The 21,649-nt window shown below is 35.9% G+C and overlaps 5 protein-coding genes across 6 annotated transcripts; 2 read left to right on the top strand and 3 right to left on the bottom strand.

The window, feature by feature from the left end:
- Positions 1-952: 952 nt before the first annotated feature.
- NET2D (Kinase interacting (KIP1-like) family protein) lies at positions 953-5,403 on the top strand. The gene is made up of 2 exons (XM_088217154.1): positions 953-1,436; positions 2,062-5,403. Exons 1-2 carry the CDS (start codon positions 1,343-1,345, stop codon positions 5,148-5,150), a joined length of 3,183 nt encoding a protein of 1,060 aa, XP_088073280.1. The 5' UTR covers positions 953-1,342; the 3' UTR covers positions 5,151-5,403.
- Positions 5,404-6,430: 1,027 nt separating this feature from the next.
- NIC1 (nicotinamidase 1) lies at positions 6,431-8,775 on the bottom strand. The gene is made up of 6 exons (XM_022041861.2): positions 8,636-8,775; positions 8,353-8,503; positions 7,836-8,019; positions 7,589-7,722; positions 7,294-7,479; positions 6,431-6,732 (listed from the first exon to the last, which is right to left on the bottom strand). Exons 2-6 carry the CDS (start codon positions 8,488-8,490, stop codon positions 6,655-6,657), a joined length of 720 nt encoding a protein of 239 aa, XP_021897553.1. The 5' UTR covers positions 8,491-8,503; positions 8,636-8,775; the 3' UTR covers positions 6,431-6,654.
- On the bottom strand, positions 8,636-10,311 carry PEX11B (peroxin 11B). Its single transcript, XM_022041896.2, has one exon. The coding sequence runs from the start codon at positions 10,147-10,149 to the stop codon at positions 9,475-9,477; it is 675 nt and encodes a 224-aa protein (XP_021897588.1). The 5' UTR covers positions 10,150-10,311; the 3' UTR covers positions 8,636-9,474.
- Positions 10,312-10,549: 238 nt separating this feature from the next.
- LOC110814419 (suppressor-like protein) lies at positions 10,550-16,683 on the bottom strand. Of its 2 annotated transcripts, none has more exons than XM_022041887.2 (6): positions 15,421-16,683; positions 14,976-15,314; positions 13,492-13,622; positions 12,551-12,717; positions 11,321-11,558; positions 10,550-11,149 (listed from the first exon to the last, which is right to left on the bottom strand). In XM_022041887.2, the coding sequence occupies exons 1-5, from the start codon at positions 16,584-16,586 to the stop codon at positions 11,388-11,390; spliced, it is 1,974 nt and encodes a 657-aa protein (XP_021897579.1). In that variant the 5' UTR covers positions 16,587-16,683; the 3' UTR covers positions 10,550-11,149; positions 11,321-11,387. The 2 variants fall into 2 exon arrangements, with proteins under 2 accessions (XP_021897579.1, XP_021897580.1); XM_022041888.2 differs by having other exon boundaries at positions 10,550-11,164.
- A 1,389-nt stretch (positions 16,684-18,072) lies between these two features.
- Positions 18,073-19,014, top strand: LOC110814460 (protein SKIP34). Its single transcript, XM_022041940.2, has one exon. The coding sequence runs from the start codon at positions 18,207-18,209 to the stop codon at positions 18,498-18,500; it is 294 nt and encodes a 97-aa protein (XP_021897632.1). The 5' UTR covers positions 18,073-18,206; the 3' UTR covers positions 18,501-19,014.
- Positions 19,015-21,649: the final 2,635 nt, after the last annotated feature.

Raw genomic sequence — 21,649 nt, forward strand, 5'->3', positions numbered from 1 at the left:
ATTATACGTAATAATAAATAGTATAAAAGAAGTACGTAAGGATAAAAAAATTATTTATCAATATAATTATATTTGTATTTAAATAAATAATTATTATACATAATCAAATTAAAATTTTATATTTAATAAAATAAATAATTATTATTTATATTATTATATTAATTTAATAAATTTTTAATTATGATAACATATATAGAATTAATTAAATTAGATGGGAGTATACTGAGAAATAAATAAAATATTCATCAAATATTACTAATTTAATAATTTAAAAATTCACTCTAAAATTTATCAGTCAAATATTATTTGTTACTATTAAAAATTGAAACAAACACGTAAAATAGCATAAATTAAAATTCTATTATAGGTTAAATTTCAATGTCTTTATCATATTTTGGGTTTTACATATAAAAGGATATGTATGTATATCTACCTATCTACCCTTTATCCATTGAGGCCTAAATTGTAAATAGGCAAAGTTGGTGGGTTTATTTGAAAAAGGTGGATGAAAAATAGGTTCCTCCAAAAGCAATTTACATAAACTACCTGTTCTCATTATCCCATTTGATAATTTATACGGCCACTCAGATTTTATCCACGAGCACTCCAAAAAATAAAAATTTTTTAATTTTGAAAAATTAGATTCTCTTTTTAATTAGGAAAAAAAAAAAAGATAAAGCAAAAAGATAAATATAATTATTTATAAAGAAAAGAAAAAGGATAAAGACATCCCAGGTCGGTGACAGACTGATATATTTTATGAACCCTAATTTGCTCAAGTTGATATTTCAGAAAGCAGAAAAAGTAGGGGTTAGAAAAGATATTATGCACTAATCACGACCTGGTTATTACACGTGTCATCCATCTACCGGTCCATTTTCGCAACTTATTTATTATTATTATTTTTAAAAAATTCTCTAATTTTCAAAAAAGGAAGGTTCCAACAAAATACTCGGCGAGCTTTGCTCCCGTCCATGATCTCATAACAACTGATAAAAGAAAACGAAAGGGAAAAAAAAAAAAAAGGAAAAATCAGAGAATGTCTTAACGACATTACTTTGTTTCTTGCACGTTGTATTCTCAAATCCAAAAAAAGTTCGCTTCTTTCATCTTCCTTGTATTTGGGGTTCCATGTCTTCTTCTTAGTTCTTCCTTTGTGCAGAGAAAGATAAGGGAGAAAAATCACAGAGCAGGGTTGTTTGGTTGTTGGGAAAATATTGTGTGAGCAGGGAAGTTTCGTTTCTCTTTTATGTATCCTTTGCGTTTTTCTAGGTGTTGAGCAGAGAGAGATTGAAGAAGAAGAAGAAGAAGAGGAAGAAGAAGAAGAAGAAGAAGAAGAAAGATGTTGCAGAGGGCTGCAAGCAATGCTTATTCATGGTGGTGGGCAAGCCACATCAGAACAAAGCAGTCAAAATGGCTGGAGCAGAGCCTGCAAGGTATTTTTCTCTTTGTATCTCTATATCTCTATGTCTATTCGTACATGCATGAACTTATACACACACACACACACACACATATATATTATATACGTAGTTGATGAATATCAAATATGGGTTTTGGTGGGTTAGCTTCGTTCTACCATCGTGTAGTTTCTAGCTTATTGTTTTTGTGGTGATTTGCTGGTTTGAACAACAATGGCTGATTGTTGAATTGAGATTTGCCTAAGTTAATTCGTTATATGTTTTATTTTACCAATCAAGGTTGAGGTTTGGAGTAAGATTTAGGATAACATTTAAAAAAAAAAAAAAAAATCGGTTTTAAGAGAAATTTTGGCTGTGCTGCAAAATCTGGCCTCAGATCAAATAAGATACTTAAAATTCTCCTCTGAAATTTAGATTTGAAGTGAATAAGAAGTTTTCTAATATAAATTGAGAATCAATTCATTAGAAAATTGAACTTTTCTTCTAAAAGGTTTGCTTGGATGATTAATGGGTAAAAAACTGAAAGAGGAAGAGGACAGTGTTGCCTTTCTTACAAGTAACGAGATCAATAAACAAAACTTGATTGTCCAAGATTTGCTATGGATTTTTACTCAAGAGAAAATGAAATGGGAAATTGCAGATATGGAAGAAAAGGTGCAAAGCATGCTCAAACTCATCGAAGAAGATGGAGATTCATTTGCAAAGCGAGCAGAAATGTACTATAAAAAGAGGCCAGAGCTGATAAATTTCGTTGAAGAATCTTACCGAGCTTACAGGTCATTGGCTGAGCGGTATGACCACATTTCAACAGAGCTACAGAATGCCAATACCACCATAGCTTCTGTATTCCCAGATCAAGTCCAATTTGCAATGGATGATGATGATGATGAGGCGACACCTAGATTTGTGAAGAAGCCTCAAGATGGCTCCAAGCCAAACATCCCCAGTGTTCCAAAGATGCCTGTAAAAGAATTGAAAAGTATCCTAACAACAGCTACAAAGAAGTTGCAGCCTAAGAAATCAATGAAAATTAGGAATGTTCCTGCAGTTTCCAAATCTGGATTGAGCAAAAACGACGCAGTGAACGAGATTGACAGGCTGCAGAAAGAAATTCTAGCCTTGCAGACAGAGAAAGAGTTTGTAAAGAGCTCTTATGAGAGTGGACTGGCGAAGTATTGGGACATTGAGAAGCATATCGAAGAGAAGCAAGAGAGAATCTGTCTCCTGCAAGATGAATTTGGCACGAGCATGGTCATCGAAGATGATGAAGCTAGGAGGTTGATGGCATCGGCAGCTCTAAAATCATGCCTAGATAAGCTGGCTCAGTTGCAAGAGAAACAGGAGAAATCAAATGATGAAGCGAAAATAGAGCATGAAAGGATTAAGGATTCCAAGGAGAAGTTGGAATCCCTCAAGGATAAGTTCCTTGGGCATGAAAATTCAACAGCAAAAGATCAGTATGCTAAAAAAGCAGAAGGGTTGGAAATATTAGAAAATGAAATTGACAATGTTTCGAAGAAGAAAAAGGAGTTGGACTCATTACGCGAGAAGATAAAGGAACATTTTGAGGTTGGGATCAATTCATCACTAACTGTGACAGAAATGGCAGAGAAGATTGATGAACTAGTGAACAAGGTAATAAGCTTGGAAAGTGCAGTCTCATCGCAGACAGCTCTTATAAAGAGATTAAGAACAGAGACTGATGACCTTCAATCACAGATTCAAACCTTAGAAGATGTGAAATCGACACTGATTGGTGATAAAAACAAATTGAGCAACAAACTGAGAAAAATGGAGGAAAAGTTGAATGGAATTCAGGATCTAGACCAGAATGTGGAAGACCGAAGTGACAATCTCCAAACACATTTTACTGAAGCATGTTGTAATCTAGATCACCTTTCTGAGAAACTCGAAAATGCTAAGCCGGAAGAAGAGCTTGAAGCCAATGGTTTGCCAGTTCTAGAGGAGAACTCTCTATTTGAAGTCAAGAAGGAATCTGAAGGACGAGAAATTGAACTGGATCACTGTGATGGGTCTGAGAAATTGCAGAATGCAAATGCAGATGAGGAGCTTCATGTTTCAGATTCAGCACAGAAGCAAGATAAAATAACAAGAGTCAAATTCAAAGACCAAGAAGAAGAAATGGAGCATGGGGATGTTTCTGAAGAAGCCACGGATGCCAAAACTGATGTGGGAGACAGTATGAAAGAACATAATCTACCTAACACAGGTCGAGATAGAGATCAATCAGAAGATGCTAGTAATTTACAGGCAAGTAATGATCCCAGTAGTCTTTCAGAGAAGCAAGCTTCACCTGTGACTGAAGATAATTCTCCAAGCAATAAACTCGCTAGTCTTTCTGAGAAAGAAACTTCATTCAAAGGACATGACAACTCTAGCGATGGTAGAGATCAAGGCAAAGATGCTAGTCCATCACATGCATGTTGCAATGGGCCAGATAGTCTTTCAGAAAAAGAAATTTCATCTCAGGAAGCAGGTAATCTTCTGGGTAACAAACCAGATAATCTTCTGGGTAACAAACCAGATAATCTTGCAGAGGAAGAGACTTCGACTCAGAATCTGGATGACCCTCTGATTGACCGACCAGATGATGTTTTAGAGAAAGAAGATTTAACTCGAAAGCCGGAAAATCTCCCAAGCAATGATTCTCAGGGGCAGGAGTTGGAGAAAGAAGATGAACCGGACTGGAAGAAGTTGTTCATGAATGGTTCAGATGAGAGACAAAAGCTTCTACTTACAGAATATACTACAGTTCTTCGGAACTATAAGGATGTCAAGAAGAGGTTCAGCGAAGAGGAAACGAAATTGAAGGACTCCAACGCCAAGAAAGATGAGGAGATTAACGTGCTACGTAAGAAATTGAGCCTTCTTCTGCAAAAAGGGTTGGCAGACAATAATGATGTGAAAGAAATCAAAGTTTCAGAAAACCAGAATGAGCTATCAAAATCAATAACTAGGAGAAAAGATGCAGAAATAGACCTGGGGATGATGCTAATGGATCACCAAACTCAAACAATTTCACCAATCGAAGAACAATTTCGAATGAACATCGATGAACTGCTAGAGGAGAATCTGGATTTCTGGTTAAGATTCAGCACTTCATTTCACCAGATACAGAAATTTGACACTGGAGTCCAAGATTTACAGGCTGAGATATCGAAGCTCGAGGAAAGAAGGAAGACAGATGGAAGCAGCACTGCAAGATATGCTCTCAGATCAGACGTACGTCCAATATACAGACATCTCAGAGAAATCCACACGGAGCTCACAGTCTGGCTGGAGAAAAGTGCTTTGCTGAAAGATGAACTTAAGTCCAGATTCTCATCTCTCTGCAACATACAAGACGAAATAACAAAGGCACTGAAAACAAGCGCCGAAGATTATGACTTTACTTTCACAAGCTTCCAGGCTGCAAAGTTTCAAGGAGAGATTCTGAACATGAAACAAGAGAACAACAAGGTTGCAGATGAATTGCAAGCAGGTTTAGATCATATAACATCACTTCAGCTTGAAGTAGAGAAGATATTGGCGAAGTTGACAGAGGATTTCGGGCTCTCTGGTTCGAAGCGAGGGCAACTTGAACACTCAGACAGTAGATCAAGAGTTCCATTGAGGTCATTTATATTTGGTGTGAAACCAAAAAAGCCAAGGCAATCCATCTTCTCCTGCATGCACCCATCAGCTTACAGAAAGATCAGGACTTCTTAAACTAAATATATTCGTTTTATGCATTGGTTCATATATATATACATATATATATATATATATTTGTTTGTTTGTCAATTTATGCTTTGGAGGATTTTTTGTTTCCTTCGTTCCAGACTGGAGACCCTGTCTGCAACTGTTTCATTATTTTTTTTTTCTGGGTAACTACAGATGTTCATACTACTCTTAGTTTTTTGAAGCAGGAGGACATTTCAAGCCTTGTCAAATTCATATACTTATAGATCCATTTAACATATTCCCCCTGTTGTAATGCGTTTTGAATTCCTAAAAATTTATGTACCAGTAGATAGTTTTTTCATGTAGTGGAGGAGACAAGCAAATCGCTTATTACAAAGTTTTTTTTAGCAGAAATTTCCTATATTGATATTAAGATATATATATATATATATATATGATTTTCTACTTCTGAGAAAAATCAGATCTAAAGTTTCTATAGAGTTGGTAATGTTTACCAAACCGCAAATTTATTTTCTTTTACTTGTTACCCTGATTTACTTGTTTATATCACACAAAACCCTGTAAGCTTTGTTCATTACAGAGTTCTCTAAAGCTTAAATACATTTTTCTCTGTCATGTCCAATATGAGATTTAATTCTATAGTGACAAAAATTTAGTCATTTTTATCACAAAAGAATGACCTCATTTTGAAAACGTACAAAAACACAACTTGTCTTATTATGACCTAAGCCGCCGCCTCAATATAAGATTCAACTTTCACTTAGCCAGTCATATATTGTCAATACAGTCAGAGATATAAACAAGTTCCTTATAAGTAAGATTTTGTTATGTTCAACTTCCAATTCTAATTTTTGTATTAGTCTTATTGCGCGCAATCATGACATAATTTAACTACATTAAAATTATTGCGCCATTTTTTTTTTCTGGTAGAATTCAATTTTTATCTCTCAAAATGAGTATAAGATTCTTACCATCAAGAAATTAACCTGCCATCCACCACCACCATCATAAGAAAAAGACAGCGTAGTAGTTTTAGGCAACTCCTTGTTGCTAAGAGGAGCTCATGTTTTTGTGGCAGACCTTGTTCCTACTGTTATCATTGAACAGATAAGCAACTTATTTTTTTCAGCTTAAAAACACATAAAGGTTGTAAGCTTGCCTGAGCTGTCCTCTCCTGCCCACAATAATCTTTTTTGGGGGTGAAGATAGTCTTTTCCCCAAGCAACTTGAGCCAAGGTTGTATGGTTGTTGACTGACAAAAATATGTGTTGCATAAATGACAGTTCTGGTATGAAAGGGAGTAGTTTTTCGAAATAAAATCATTTTATTTGCATTTAGCCCTTCACAAGAGAATCAATTAAGTTACTCAACAAACTTATAGAATGTTGGTACAAACCAAAAAAGCATTTTTTGTAGTATACAAAGGATTTCAGCTGCTTCATTCATATACCTCTTGCTCTATTTGGAAAAGTAAATAAGCATTTATTTACGATTTGGTTTCTGTACCCCCCATGTATGTTCCCTTTTGCTAGCCAAATGACACCTCTGCTACCACCTTCGCTCCCCTCCCTATGGCCATGTAAAGGCCAAGGTGGTGCATCAGCTCCTGCAATTTGGAAACCAGAAAGGAAAAACAGGAAACAGAGGAGAAGACAAGTTAGCAACGAAGTTTCATGAGCGAATCATTTACGAATTTTCAAACACTCTCATAGAAGAAAACATTTGGAACTTCAAAACTAATATGAACTTGTGGCTAATTCATGAAAACATTTGGAGCTTCAAAACTGATAACAACTTATGGCTATTTCATGTTTCAATTTCAGATATGTCATACTCAAATCCATAATTGGATCTTGCCATTCTAGTACTTGGAAAGCCGCAAAGATTAACAATAACATTACATCTCTATGTATTAAGGATAATATGTACTGGTTTAATGATTTCATTACTATTAATCATGTGTGACCTGCCTGAAATCTCAAATTTTCTGATTGAAGTAATGTTCAAGGATTTCAAATCTCTTGCAGACAGAGACAATTGTTGCCCACAGGACAGCGATTTTTCTGTCCAAAATACTAGCAGTACTTGTCTACTATAACAGGAAGGGGATGATATATTTATAAATTTGGAAAATTTAAGAGCCCTTAACCAAAATATTTTTAAGTACCTGTGGATGGGCCAAAACATCTTTGCTAGCTCTAGCAACATGAACCGGAACATCATATGTAGCGCAAGCACCAGAATGCACGATGATCTCTTCCAAAGGAGTAAGAAAACCGCGGTTTTTGGCAGACATGGCAGAACACACAAAATCTAACACACATATGTCGGTGCATATCCCTACCACCAATATCTACAATACCAAAATTTCAAAAACTTACTAGAATATAGACTTATATGTGCTACTACTAGCTTTCACAGATTTCATTTACATATTTACCAAGAAGATAGAATTTACTTACAACTTTAATCTGATTGTTCTTCACCCAATTTACAAACACATTGGATCCATCTTTCTCAATTGAACCAAGAAACCCATCAATGCAATCCTTGCACCTAAGCGTGGCATTTGGTTCATTCTCCAACCACTCCAGAGCTAACAAATAATATTAAATAAACAAAAGAAAAAACAATTTAATCTATCTGGCTGTCATTCAAGCACAAAATATTCAAAGTTTTTAGCCCGAAACAACGTCAATAACTGATTACCGAGAACCAACTTTGACTCATCTGTCCCAGCAATGCAATGAGGAGGATAAGGGTGCTCGGGAATATCAGGATGATGAGTATCAAGGAAGGCGAATACGGGCCATTTCTTCTCAGAGAATATTCTTGCTAATCTCACTGATTCCTCAACCATTTCAGATATTTGTTTATTAGGCTGTACTGGAGCCTGTGAAATCATGAATTTCCGAACAATTATGAGCAGAATCACAACGATGTGAAAAATATCAGACAGCATTTTAAATTTAACCCGAAGTACCTAACGATAAAATTCGAATATATATACATATACAGATACATTAATACATATATTACGTATTTAACTACAAAAAACTGGGCGTCTGTACGGTGAACCTAGTAGGAAACAGTAATCCTTAGCAAGGAAACTCAACTGACGCAACAACACAGAAACAGACCGTAGAGAATCAGGATAATATATTTACGTAGACATCAATATAAGACAGAAGAATTATATACGTAGCCAGAAAGGATGAGAAATTACCAAGTTTCCAGCACCGACTGTACAGAAGCCATTAACAATGTCAACCAGAACCAGACCAACTTTTACATCTTCACGCAAAACAAGAGATTCATGTCGAACAGGGAGCTCGTTCTTCAGCAAATCAATCGCCGATGTCATCGTCTCCTTTTTTCTTCAGTAAGCTCAAATCGAAAGATAAAAGTTTCGGAAATGAATTTAAAAACAAGAAAATCTAAAGTATTCCAATGAAACAACAAAAGGAAAAAAAAAAAATGCAGAAGAGAACAAAAAGGAAGAAACGAACCTGGTCTAGTAAAAGTGATTTTGGACCGTTGATTTTCCACCGCCTTCCAGGTCGGAGTGCTTAAGACGATTGGTTTATTGTGTGGTTAGTGGTCCGGCGGCCGGAGCGGTTGGAAGGTTCAGAATTTGATTTTTCATGAAACTTATTTTAAAAATGCTTTTAACATAAAACATGGTATTATATTATAAAATTAATAATAAATATTAAGTATATAATTGTTTAACAATATTATTTTTTAAATTCCAATAGTTTTAAAATATTTTCAAGTAGTTACTTTATTTGTTAGAAATACTAATTTATTATTATTTAATTTTAAAATACACATATCTAAATTAGTTAAAATAAAAGCATTTTTTTCTAACATTTGACTTCAATTTTTTTAAAAATACAAAATAATATATTCCTTTGCCTAAACGTTCAATCAAAAACTGTTACTTTCGTAAATTAATCGTCAATTAAAAAATTAACGGGATATAAAATTCTAACGGCCGTTATCGTGGATCGCAAGTGAAAGTCATGGAAAAAAGAATCTAAGCACCTTTCTTGTGATGACGTGTTGACAACTTAAAAATAATTTCTTCTGGTCAAATTTACCGTGGAGAAACTCTGATTAATTAACTGCACTGTAAAAATCCTTTCCAAGGTATATATATATATATAAAGTAATACTCATTATCACGAAAAAGAAAAACAGTGAAAAAGTCATATAGACAACTAAAAGAGTATAAATATATAATAATTAATATGCAAAGAGTAGCAGTTACTGATGTTCATCAAGATATATATATATGTGTGTGTGTGTGTGTGTGTTCCAAATTTTTCACTGTAATTTTTCTTTTTTACGAGGGCCAATTTCTGTACCAGCCAGCCCATGCAGAGACCAGACCACTAATGCCCAGAGTAACAGAGTGGCAGCAAAATGGATTCGGCTCAATTTCCGCAAGAGCAATAATCAAATCAGCAACGTTAGCTGCGACCGCCATCAACCTCATGATCCTGTCACCTCGTATCTTCCTTATCTTCTCCGTTGATTTGTCCTCAGAAGCTGAAGCCACCAGCTTCCTCTCCATCTCTACCCCCTCTTTGATGAGAATAAAATCAGATACAATGAAGAAAACATAACCAAAAGACTCACCAAAAGCTGAAATAAAGCTCATCTTTTTCGCCAACTTGGGTTCCAAAGTTCCAATTCGGGAGAGCCAGAGTAAGTGGTCAAAAAAGAAGTAGACCATCTCGCCGGCGTTACCGAGAGTGGCTAGGAATCTGAGGATGGGAGTGGAGGGAGAGTTTCTTCGGAGAGTGTTGAAGCCGGTGAGGAACCTGCCTGTTCTGAAGGCTTTTCGGCTGAGCCCGGAAGATACTTCCCAGTGTTTGAATCTTCGAGCAATGTCTGGGTTGGTGGGTTCGGTTTGCCAGTGAACAAGCTTGGAGACGTACTGAAAAGTTTTGACCAGTTTGTCAATCCCATCTCGCTTGGCTAGGAAGATGACCAGTTTGTCGACTGTGTCATCCATTGTTTTTACCGAATGAGAAATTTGTTTGTTGTTGATGGATAGGAGGAGTTCAGTGGTTTACAAGGAGCTAATTGCCATTGATAAACTATAAAGGAGAGCCGCATAAAAAGGGAAAAAGAATGGTTTCTGGATAATTGTTTTGAAGGCGTGCTTGTGGCTGGCTCAATTCAGAGCTCTTTTAACAGCCAGTAGTTTTAATTTTTTATTTATTTATTTTTTTGTTAATTTTCTTTTGAAGAAGACTCATAAATGCTATTATATTATTTTTAAAAATAATAAAAATTTATTAAATAAAATTAGACTAAGATAATAATCTTGTCCTTACATACTATTTATTTTAATTTAAATCGGTCTCTATTGTATTTTTGAATCAAATTAGTACATATATTTTTTAAAAAAATTTGATTTAACCTCCTCCTTAACAGATATGCCTGCAATGAAAGTCATTTAGTTAAAATACAAAACACAATATGCGATCTTTCATGAATGTAACACTTCCTAAATTGATAACTTATCCGACACCGATTAGCTCCCTAGATTTTTTTACAGCTTGATGACTAAACGAATTTCACATTCCTGATGCATAACTTCGGAAAGCAGCCCACCAGATCTGTCTCCGTCACCGATAAGTTTCAGAATAGTCGTACAATTTATCCACCATGTCCCTCACATAGGGCAACTTCTTTGTAGTAATAAAACAGACTACCAGATCACAGAACAAAGTTAGAACCTATTTTCCGGTGACTTGGCGGATAAGTTAGCCAACATTAGCAGCCTTGACTTCTGCAATTATAGAGCTGAAAATCTAGACTGGTGGGTTAGATTGGTAACTTACTCAATACACATGTTGATGTGGACAAACATGTATACGCTCGCAAATTCACACCCACTCAGATCATATTTAGCACAAATGTTAGCAGCGAGATCTTCCTTCATTCTGATTCACCAAGCAGAATGCTAGTTCATAAAACCCACCGGGTATCACCAGATTCCTCCTTGCCTGAGACCAGGAAAACTGGAACAAAATCATTGATTGGCTTATATACATATGAAATATTAAAGCCAGACTGGATGGCGAGTCAATTACCTTCACATCACCTCACTATCAACTAGCATGTAAGGAAGTACAGAATAGAAAATCCACAAAGACTAAGTGATGCAGGAAAATTACCCGGAAAAATCAGAAAATTTATATTAGGAAAGAACTATAGGATTGGATGAGCTCATTATGAGAAATTTCAGTTGCTCTTCTTGCCATCCTTTGGAAGTTGCACGCCCATAAGCCCAAGTAAATTTGAAGTAGGGCCAGGTAGTCCTTGCTGGGAAGAAAAGGAATCAAGTAGGCCCTTTACAAGATTAAAATCCACATCCACTGGAGTAAAATCTTCATCCATGGCACTAGATGCTCCCTACACCATTAAATTAATCTCTTCATTAGATATACCAATTAATTATACTTCCTGGAAGTAGCGTTCCAGAGGTAAATTAGATACATGGGAAAATTTTTTTTGAGAAAAAAATTAGTTACATGGGAATAAAGCAGACACAAATTACAAATAGACAATCCGGTTAATTCCAACTCCCAGTAAAAGTTATTAATGCATGTCTTTTTGGTAAGCAGGCAATCTGACCAAAATGCTTTGACAACTCCGAAAACTAGCCTAAGCAAGTAGCATTAATGACTCTCCAAATGCAAAATAAGTGTATGTCCTCTATCTTCCTCACAATTGTCTTCGCTGCTCACAACCATTCAAACAATTAGAAAGAGACAACAGTAGGTTGCAGTACCTCTACCATCAAACAAATAATAATATATATTCCAACATTAATCAATAATATTAATATAATTATATTAAAATTTAAATCACGTTATGAAATATGACTGCATAATATTAACAAGCCTTAATATTACCAATTAAAAAAATAACAAGTACCAATGGTAATCATTTAAATCTAGCTATTAACAACCCACGAAGAGAGAATAACTAAACTTTTTTTCTTAAACTTTTAATATTAGATAACAACTAAATTAAGTTAACAGATTATAATTATAATACTCAAAAATAAATTTAACATTTTATTAGTTAACTATATAACAATTTTTAGTTTATTACATATTTTTAGTTGTTTAATATCAATAGAGAAATATTAATTTAAAATAAAGTAAATTGTTAAAAGATATAATAATAATATATAAAACGATTGTATTCTAGGTACTTTGAAAAATGCGCGAATGTATATGTGACAAAAAAGATGTGCTAAATGTATAATTTCCTGCAACAAAAGTGGTGTAACTGTATATTCTCAAAAAATATAAGAAGTAACTGTAAATATATATCAAACAACAAGGTAATTTTTGTAATATTTGAGTATCTCCATATGCATGCTAGAATAAACATACCAAATTTTCCTTGGAAGATTGTTCACTTGCACGCAGAAAACTTTTCTTAAGGGTGGTGTTCTTCAGTTCTTCATTCATTACATCAGAATAAGAGTGCATGAAGACATCCTCCGCATCATCATTATCCTCAGAAGTATCTCCCAAATCACTCTCGTCCTCAGAATCATCTGCAGATATCATAAATCATATATAATCATTGGAAACATATAATTTAAAGCAAAGCAACAGAATTTTAATTTACAAACAGACTCGCAGCACTTGGCCAAAGCAAAAGTCAGTAGCATGGTTACATGTGCAAAACAAACATAAAAAGGAGGCAACTTCATTTAGGGCCTGCTTGACCCAGCTGGGGTCTTTTCTACAGCACTGTAAAAGTGACTCTCAAGAAAAACAGTTTTTTCACTTAAAAACACCATAGTGTTAAATAAAAATTGCTGTAAGAAATGTTTTTAATGTATAATGTGATATTATGTAAAGACCTACATAGAAAAACTTCAACAGATTGATACCATGTCTTTTCGGGTTCTTCATGATCAGTAACTATGGTTTACACTATGTGCCCATTACCCTTTTACCCCTTCTTCTGTAGTATACCACCAGAGGCTTCAGTGGCTTCTTGACAGTTAACTACTAGTACCCAACAAACTACATTAGAGGCAGAATTTCAAATACATAAAGCAGTACTAAGTGTCTGCCACCCTGGAGCAACAAATAACTCATGTATCAGTCATATGGTCATCACTACCATCTCATTGGCAGCCAATCTAAAAGTTAACGATAAAGAGCATGATTCCTCAAATTTGAGAGAGAGAGAGAAAGAGACCTTTTACATGTTTGGACTCAGATTTAACTTGTGCGACACAACAAACTAATCTTATACATACTGTCTAGTATTTAGCAAAATTCTACATCTTAATGTGTACATGCAACACAGAACTCACCAAAATCCATTTCTGAAGACAATCCTTCTTCGCCATGGGCAACAGCTGTGTCTTGGTGACCATGTTGCTTCATTATGGATTCCATGTCCTTCATGAAACGGTCCACATCAAGATCAACCTCTTCAAGATTCCTTCAAAAAGATGAAACAGGATATGTAAAATTCTGATTTCAGTCAGTCATTCCATGGGCCGCTATTCTTTTTTAAAGTATGAATAGTATATTAACAAGGTATTAAAAGGGGATACCACTCATGTACAAAAGGTTTTCAAGTGTGTTAAAGTGTCTATGACAATCCCAAATTCCACATCTCTAATAATGTCATGACCCAACAAAACAAAACAAAAATAGTGAAATCATTTGTCCCTTAACCTATACAGGTCAGTTTCTTTACCCTCAAACGCTCTACAATTTCTTTCCTTCCAAATAATCCAAAAAACAGTCAGTGGAATCATCTTTACAGTGTTTCTTTTCCTATCTAGCCCTTCCCATGCCCACACCTTTTCTATGACAGATCCTGCAATTATCCAGTAGATCTCCAGCAAGCCATAAATCATGGTCCATAACCCATACGCCACAGGACACCACAACAGCATGCGTTTACAAGTTTCCTAAGCATTCATGCATAAAAAACATCCCATGGCTGCTATTAAATAAGCATCAAATATGAGTTGGTAAAAAAAAGTAATTACATAGACTGATAGCTTTGATCAGAGATCCTCTAGAAGGACTATCAAAATTCAATAGCTAAAAACAAAACAAGCTATCTTGTGAAAATTAGACATCTGAAACCAAATCAATTATCTATCCTCTAGAAGAAATTACATAGACTGATAGCTTTGATCAGAGATCCTCTAGAAGGACTATCAAAATTCAATAGCTAAAAACAAAACAAGCTATATGGTGAAAATTAGACATCTGAAACCAAATCAATTATCTATCCTGCAAAAGCTTCGCTAAATTTCTAATTGCCACAAGCTCACAACTATATTGTCAAACGGAAGTTCACATAGACTGAAGCACCAATTCAACATAGACTGAATTACCTGAACACAAGAATGGGGGAAGGGGGGGTGCATCGGAAGGGGAGAGGAAGAAGTAGCTCGGGTGCAGCAAAAACTAGTAATGGCTTACAGTTCACAATAAGCTAACATTAGCCTCAGCTTGGTGCATGCTATTCATCAGACTATTATCTGCCACAGATTCCCACTTAGAAGATAGACAAAGCATTTAAAACAGGAACCATTGAACTTAAATCCTAATGCCCCGAGATATAAAGAGCTTTTGTTCCACTTGATTAATTAAATCCCACCTACAAACAGTTTAAGCCTATGCAAATATTGCTCTCTCCCCTTCAAATAAAGAGGCTATGCTCCCTTCATAAACAACATTATCTCATATATGCTTACTTCTGCATTCTATAACGACACATTAAATATGTGGCTAAAAGTTTAACAATAAATGGAATATAATAGAATGTGCTAACCTATCCTCTGGCACCTCAGCTCCCTTGTAGCTTGACACCTTCTGGACAAACTGCTGCATGGATTTTGCTATTTCTCCAAGGTCAAAATCATTGATGTTTGTGTGGGATGAAGTACCAGCATCTTGTGGCTCTTTTGACTTCTGTTTCTTTTTAAGTTTTGCATTATAAAGTTCCATCTCCTTCTGCCGCTCTTGGAGAGCAGAGTTCAACTCATCTTCCCCATTGTAGAGCCAAGAGTCATCATCAGAGGGCGGAACTTCCAAACCCTTAAAATCATCAACTGAATGTGGCAAAGCAAGAATCTCATCGATCCGCTTCACTGGAGCACTCATCATCTCACTACAACAATGTCCGCCACCTCAATAATACTTAAAAACAGGGATAAAATGAAGGAAATTACAGAATATATTCATATAATTCCAAAGACTATAACCAAAACAAATACCTGGTTCTCGAAAATAATGAACTGTTCCTGTAATACTCTTCGGCATTCTCCATCAACCTCTTGTACTCCTTAGATCCCGGAATCAACCCTTCAAAGTACCCACTCCTCTCCAAGCTCTCCTTGTACTTTCTCCAGGTGCTCCCCTTCCCTTCAACCCCCTCCTTCTTCCTCTGCTGGTAAATCATCTCCAACCCGCAAGCAATCTTCATCCCTAATTCGGCCTCCATATATGCCTCTGCATCACTCCTATTCGGCATACGATAGCACTTGGGCGCCTGAAACGTCTGCTGCACCAGCTGCGCATACATCGCTCTCGACATCCTTACGGTCACGCGCACCAAGTTCTCGCGTTTTCCTTCACTTAAAAACCTCTCCATCCTCGCCGCGAATCTCATCGAATCAATGTCTCTGTCGTAGAAACCCTCCACCGCGAGGGAGATAAAACAGGGCTCGTGCCTCAACACCAACGCCACTGACACCGGAACCCTAACCCTAACGGAATGCATGTTCCTCGAGGCTCTCTCCGGGTACTCCGAGATACGATTCTTCACCGCGGCCTGCACAGGGTCAGAGGCGCGGCATTTGTCGGCATGCTCAACGAGGAATAGTAGGGAATCGACGAGGGTAGGCTCCGGGAGAAGATGCCTGGGAATTATATGGAGGTCACCACCACGAATGAAGACGCGGTTACGGCTGTTATCAGGGTTTACCCAACGAGGGAGGTGGAAAGCGGACTCTATGAGTAGAAACTCACCGTCTCCGTCCCAGACGCGGATGGAGAGGGAAGGGAAGGCGTTGGAGACGTGAAAGAGAAGGAAGACAGTGAACCATTCGTCCTCGAGGTTGTCACCGAAGCTCAGCTTCCCGTGAAGGTGCGGGAGAGGAGAAGAAGAAGAGGAGCAGCATACGCAAGAGGAAAAGGAAATGGAGAGGGAGAAAGGTTCGTGTTGCCAGATGTATGAGGAGGTGAAAGGGGAGATAGAGTTGAGGATTCCGAGGTGGAGGGTTTGGAGGGAAGAGGAAATATCGGTTGTGATGGTGGAAGAAGTGGAAAGTGAGGAATCGGGGAAGATGGAGAAGAAAACAGTATCTTCTGGGATACGAGAGTTGCCGGAGAAAATGGAAGACGACGGACCAGTCTCTGATGAAAGCGGTTGCGTCGCCATGATCGCTGGAGGGAATGAAGCTTGGCTTTGCTTGCTCGCTGTTACTGGTGAGCCATTGAAGGTCTTTTTGACTCGTAACTCGTGAATTTTCGCGAGTTAACGAATTCATTCTGGAATCTCGACCTTCCGGTTCTGGTGGGGAAACGTCTGGAACTGGATCCAGGCCTCTTCACTTTGGGCCGTGGGCTGTAACTGTCAACGGGAATCCTGTAGCCCAGTCCGATTAAGCACAAGTTTAAATCAAGAAGTGATGGGAACGACCGAACCGGTGAATGCATAAGATTCTATCGATAATGAATCCTAATAATTCATTGGATACCCGAACAAATCATAAACTAATTTATCTATTCTTATTCTAATTTTGAAAGGTCATGGGTAGCCCTAAAATCGAAATAGATATTCAAAAAATAAATATTCGTAAAAAATTTATATTTATTGAATTGATCGGACTATAAGTGGTGTTTCCAGTGACGGATAAATGAGTAAAGTGTAAGAACTTGCAATTGAGAGGGGAACAATAGTTGAAAACGGCTATTAATACCTCGTAAGCTATGGAGCAAAATGAGAAATTCGCTCGAGAAGGGACTCATGTCTGATTAGCTAGTTAGCGAGGCAATAGCTTACTAAGGCACGGCTCGGAATGGTTTGAGATTAATTTAAAAAGTATGCTTAAAATTTTTAAGTATGTAAATCTATATTTAAGGAAAAGAGTATTGCATTTGAATAAAGTGTTAATTATAAAATAATTATTTTTATAAAAAATTAAAATTTATTATTATTATAAATATTAGATTTTTATCATAAAATATAAAATTATATAATTATAATATATAATATAAATATTATTTTATGTAAATAAAATTATACATAAATAAATTCTACTAAAAATATTAAAAAATTTACAAAATAATAAAATGTGATTGAAAAATATGTGATCGATAACTTATATATTGTATAATTTTAGAATTTGTAATTAACTAGAAAAAAATTACATAAAATATAATCATACTTAAATTTTATTTTTATATTTAAAATAAAACTTTTATATATTACTATATTAAATTATTGGATTAAACTAATAAATAACTACACCATATTAAATAAATAGATAGCTATAAGATATATTTTCAAATTATTTTTATTTTAATATATCTAAAATTATATTTGGATTATAAAGCTAAAAAATAAGTCGTATATTTATGATCATATTAAATATAAAATTATTTTTTAAAAAGAATATACACATGTTAATTTTTTATGTTCATTTTATATATACTAATTTATTTATTTTTACTTATTTATCTCTGATTATATTATTGTAACAAAGATTTGAAATATGTAAAAAATACTAATTGTATTTTTGTATAATTCCAAAATAAATGGAGTATAATTAAATTTACTCATGCTTTTATAGTTTTATCTTCAACTATATAATGAATAATTAATATACCGGAGTTCAATGTTTTCGACCGTCCAAATTAAATCATCCAAACTCCAATTATTGAGCGGCAAAATCCCCAAAAAGCCCTTCCGTCCTCAACCCACGTTCTTCTTCTCGCAGCAAGGCACATAAACCCGACCGTCGATGCCAGAGCTCAACCATTTCTTTACAGAGTCAAGATGTGTAACGGTCACCATAGATCCCTGTCACCGAGCCACCGACTAAGCCCCTCGCGGAACCGGCGTTCGGCAAACGACAACGTATTGGTGGTCGAAGATCTGCGAGGCCGGCTCGCCGAGACCGAGGCTCGGCTCGAGCGCGCCAGGGCCCGTGAAGCGGAGCTCAGCCGACGACTTGAGGAGATGAAGCGATTCGTCTCCGTTATGGAGATCCTCGAGACCTATCTCAAGCGCCGGTTCCGCGAGCAGCGAGAAAGCGTGGCTTCCCTCTTTTCTTCCTTTCCAGCAAAGTAGGAATTCCTGGCCGGTGATTTTAACCGACACACTTGTCTATACAGTCCCCTCTTCTTCTTCTTTTTTTATTTTTTTTTGCTATTCTTACCTGTGTGAAGCTAAATGGTTCCTGTTCCTTGTTTATCTTTGATAGTGTTTACAAGAATCATAAAAGAATGTTAAGCAAACGCTGTAATTCATGTTTTAGAAAATTGCTTTTGATGATTCTCAGGGCAGTTTCGAGATTAATTTTATTTTCTTTTTTCAAAATTCAGTATCTCCTCATTTATCGAGGTATGCCAATACCAAAAATCTCTATCGATTGATCTCCTGGGCAGCTTGTCTATCTTCTGCAGAGGCATAGGTTATGTGGGAAAATTCCTAATATGTGTTGTCATATATATTCTATACGTCAGTCCAAGATCTTGTTTGGTGTAATTTTCTCAGTTTCATATATAAAAGAAGTACTTAACGTTGGTACTTCTTGTAACTGATTTGTGGAATTCCAGAAGGGAAATCTTGTAGATTTATGCTAGACAGAGGGTTTACTTTTTCAGAGTGATTCTCGAGTAAATCTTTGGCTTCCATGCTTGTTTTCTTATGTTTATATGATGATGCTGTTGGTAGTGATGATAGTAGGAGAGGTGATTAGAACATTGCATTCTAATAGAAATGGTATTTACTTATACGGATGGCTGTTGACCAAGAGTAGCGTCGCGTATAAAGAGAAATTGGGTTTTAGTTATGTGAGAGATTGTCAGAAGATGAGCAAGCATACTGTATTCGTCTTGTTGCATCTAGAAGGTAAATTCTGTTAAATTGAACTTCATCTATAATATGCATGAGGAAATTGCAGTTGCTCTATCTTGAAGATTACAGCAAGTGGTTAGTGGGTTTTCAATTTCTGATTTCTTGGCTGAACATGACAGGCCCCATTGTCCTTCTGGAGCTACTTGTTGGGTTTGTTTGATTATGTGCTTTAAGGAGCTCAGGGTTCTTTACACAAATATGAAGAAAGTGGATTCAAAACTCATCAGTGTTCCATCTTCTGGACAATCTTGATTGAGTTTATAACAAGGAGGATGGAATTTGGATTGAAATTGAGGAACTCTGTTGCGTAATTCCTATTACACATAACCCACATGGAACTATAGACATTGGTGTTGACAAATTTAAACATTTCGGATTTGTTGAGCATAGACACCTGTTGCAAACTTGCTGAGTTTTATGGTCATGTCATTTTCCAGTGATCCTGGATGATTAGGATTAGTATTTGTGCGACTATACAGCGATTGTTGTCTTAACTACTCAGCTAAAATAGCTAGATGCTTTCTGATATGGAAAATTTAAACTCTCTTGGAAGTAAAAAGCTGACATCTGGACTCTAGTGATGTGAGGCCAATGCAATTCTCTTTTATCTTGGTTATACATTGCCTCCCCTAAGAGTCAAACTGGGATTTGAGGATCACTCGGTTGTGAGGTTCTAATTTATATTGATATGAAAATCCAAAGTTGTCTTCTGAAGATCAAGAAATCTTTTTTAACTTACTCAAGGATAAGTTCTTTACTAATGCACTTGGTTGGCATATAGTAATCCATTTTCAGCTAGCAAAACTCTCCTCTCCTCTCGTCTCCTCGACCCTCCATCTCTACCATTACCAGTGCTGTGAAGATGTTGCTCTGGTCATCGATAAATATATCCATCTATTTTTGATGATGATGATGCTGAACATGGCCAATACTGATGCAAATTTTATACAAATCCGAGTTGCAGTAACACTGTAAAGGTGAATGGCCAATGATCTTGATTGCAAATGCCAGGTGAATGGACTGATGTTTTCTTGTGGCATGATCAGCTCCAGTTATTGCATATGTTTGTGATTTCTCCTGAAAGATTATGCTAGAATTGCATATAGTATTTGTTGTCTCTTGCAGAACATCGGGTCTGTTTTCTTCACAAACATATAGTAATAGACTGAGGAGTGAAAAGAGGGAAACTTGGTGGTTCACAGAGTTGGCTGGAAATTTGACCTGATTTCTTCAGCAAGTAACATGATGCAAATTTTGTGCAGCCATCAAGCTGTGCTGCATATCTATCAATAAATACTGTTTTTTTCTCTCTGACTCGAGAATGTGACACCATCTTGTAGTTCTTCGTATCTGCCGAACTGATAGCTGTCCGCACTTTGATATTAGGTTTACTTTGTTCTCGTTAAAATTAAATATAAATCTGTACCGAAGAGAATGCAGGGGACATATCATGCATGGATTATGTCACGAGATAGGGCAGACATCTAGAAGTTGCTTTTTTCGCAGGTTAAATCAATTAATAGTATTTCTTTAACTTGAAAGAATTTCTAATGTCACGAATGTAGAGCAGTTCGATAAAAAGATTAGGCTAGATCGAACTGAATTAATTCGCCCAATAAATTTAAAAGTTTTTCAAGCGTAACTTCAATCTAATTCCAACGTATTGAGATCAAGAGTCGTACCGAACTATCTAAATATATAAAATTTTCAGTTCAGTCCATCCAGAACGGCTTAATCTAGCTCGAATTTTAGATAATGGGCCAGCTTCACTCTGTCGAATCGACCCATAACTATAACATAAGTTGATCGGTAGTATAACTATAACACGAGTTGATTTGATCAGCATTATTTACACCAATACCAAGTCTTGAATATATAAGGCATTGGAGAGGATAAGCGGTGAAAAAGAGAAACTGGGTTGGTCTAGTTTTTTGAATGCTGTCCACGGCAAAAGATGGTGGATCTGATACCACTGGTTCACTTTCCCTTGTATGTACGTGTGTGTGTATATATATATATATGTAAAGGTTCCCTTTCCAGAAAAGATTGAAAGTAGGTTTCAAATCATTTTTCTTTTTCGTTCTAAAACAACAATAATAATATGTATTATATTGTTGCTTATAAAGTTAGCCACTTGATAATTCTTCGAGTTCACGGCATCAGAGTCAAAAGTCATTATTAGGCTAATGAATTTCTTCCCATAATCAATTTTAATGCTCGCGTATTGGCATTATCTTCTTCCTCTGCACCGTACATACATATATATATATACATATATATATATATCTGTGTGTCTGTGGTTATATACACAGTAATGATTATACCCTCAAGTAACATATTAAAGAAAATCCAATAACTGT

This window comes from Carica papaya, chromosome 4 (genome assembly GCF_054855325.1).
Source record: "Carica papaya isolate Zhongbai chromosome 4, ASM5485532v1, whole genome shotgun sequence".
NCBI lineage: Eukaryota > Viridiplantae > Streptophyta > Magnoliopsida > Brassicales > Caricaceae > Carica > Carica papaya.

What these genes read in the sequence shown, in the direction of transcription:
- NET2D (XM_088217154.1), top strand. Translation starts at nt 1,343, where the DNA reads ATGTTGCAGAGGGCTGCAAGCAATGCTTATTCATGGTGGTGGGCAAGC. An exon ending in GCTGGAGCAGAGCCTGCAAG is followed by an intron (nt 1,437 to 2,061) that starts GTATTTTTCTCT and finishes GGGAAATTGCAG; the next exon opens with ATATGGAAGAAAAGGTGCAA.
- LOC110814419 (XM_022041887.2), bottom strand. Translation starts at nt 16,586, where the DNA reads ATGGCGACGCAACCGCTTTCATCAGAGACTGGTCCGTCGTCTTCCATT. An exon ending in GCTGAGGTGCCAGAGGATAG is followed by an intron (nt 13,623 to 14,975) that starts GTTAGCACATTC and finishes ATCTTTTTGAAG; the next exon opens with GAATCTTGAAGAGGTTGATC. An exon ending in GTCTTCAGAAATGGATTTTG is followed by an intron (nt 12,718 to 13,491) that starts GTGAGTTCTGTG and finishes TGATATCTGCAG; the next exon opens with ATGATTCTGAGGACGAGAGT.
- NIC1 (XM_022041861.2), bottom strand. Translation starts at nt 8,490, where the DNA reads ATGACATCGGCGATTGATTTGCTGAAGAACGAGCTCCCTGTTCGACAT. An exon ending in AGAACAATCAGATTAAAGTT is followed by an intron (nt 7,480 to 7,588) that starts GTAAGTAAATTC and finishes TTGGTATTGTAG; the next exon opens with ATATTGGTGGTAGGGATATG. An exon ending in ATGTTTTGGCCCATCCACAG is followed by an intron (nt 6,733 to 7,293) that starts GTACTTAAAAAT and finishes TCCAAATTGCAG; the next exon opens with GAGCTGATGCACCACCTTGG.
- LOC110814460 (XM_022041940.2), top strand. Translation starts at nt 18,207, where the DNA reads ATGTGTAACGGTCACCATAGATCCCTGTCACCGAGCCACCGACTAAGC.
- PEX11B (XM_022041896.2), bottom strand. Translation starts at nt 10,149, where the DNA reads ATGGATGACACAGTCGACAAACTGGTCATCTTCCTAGCCAAGCGAGAT.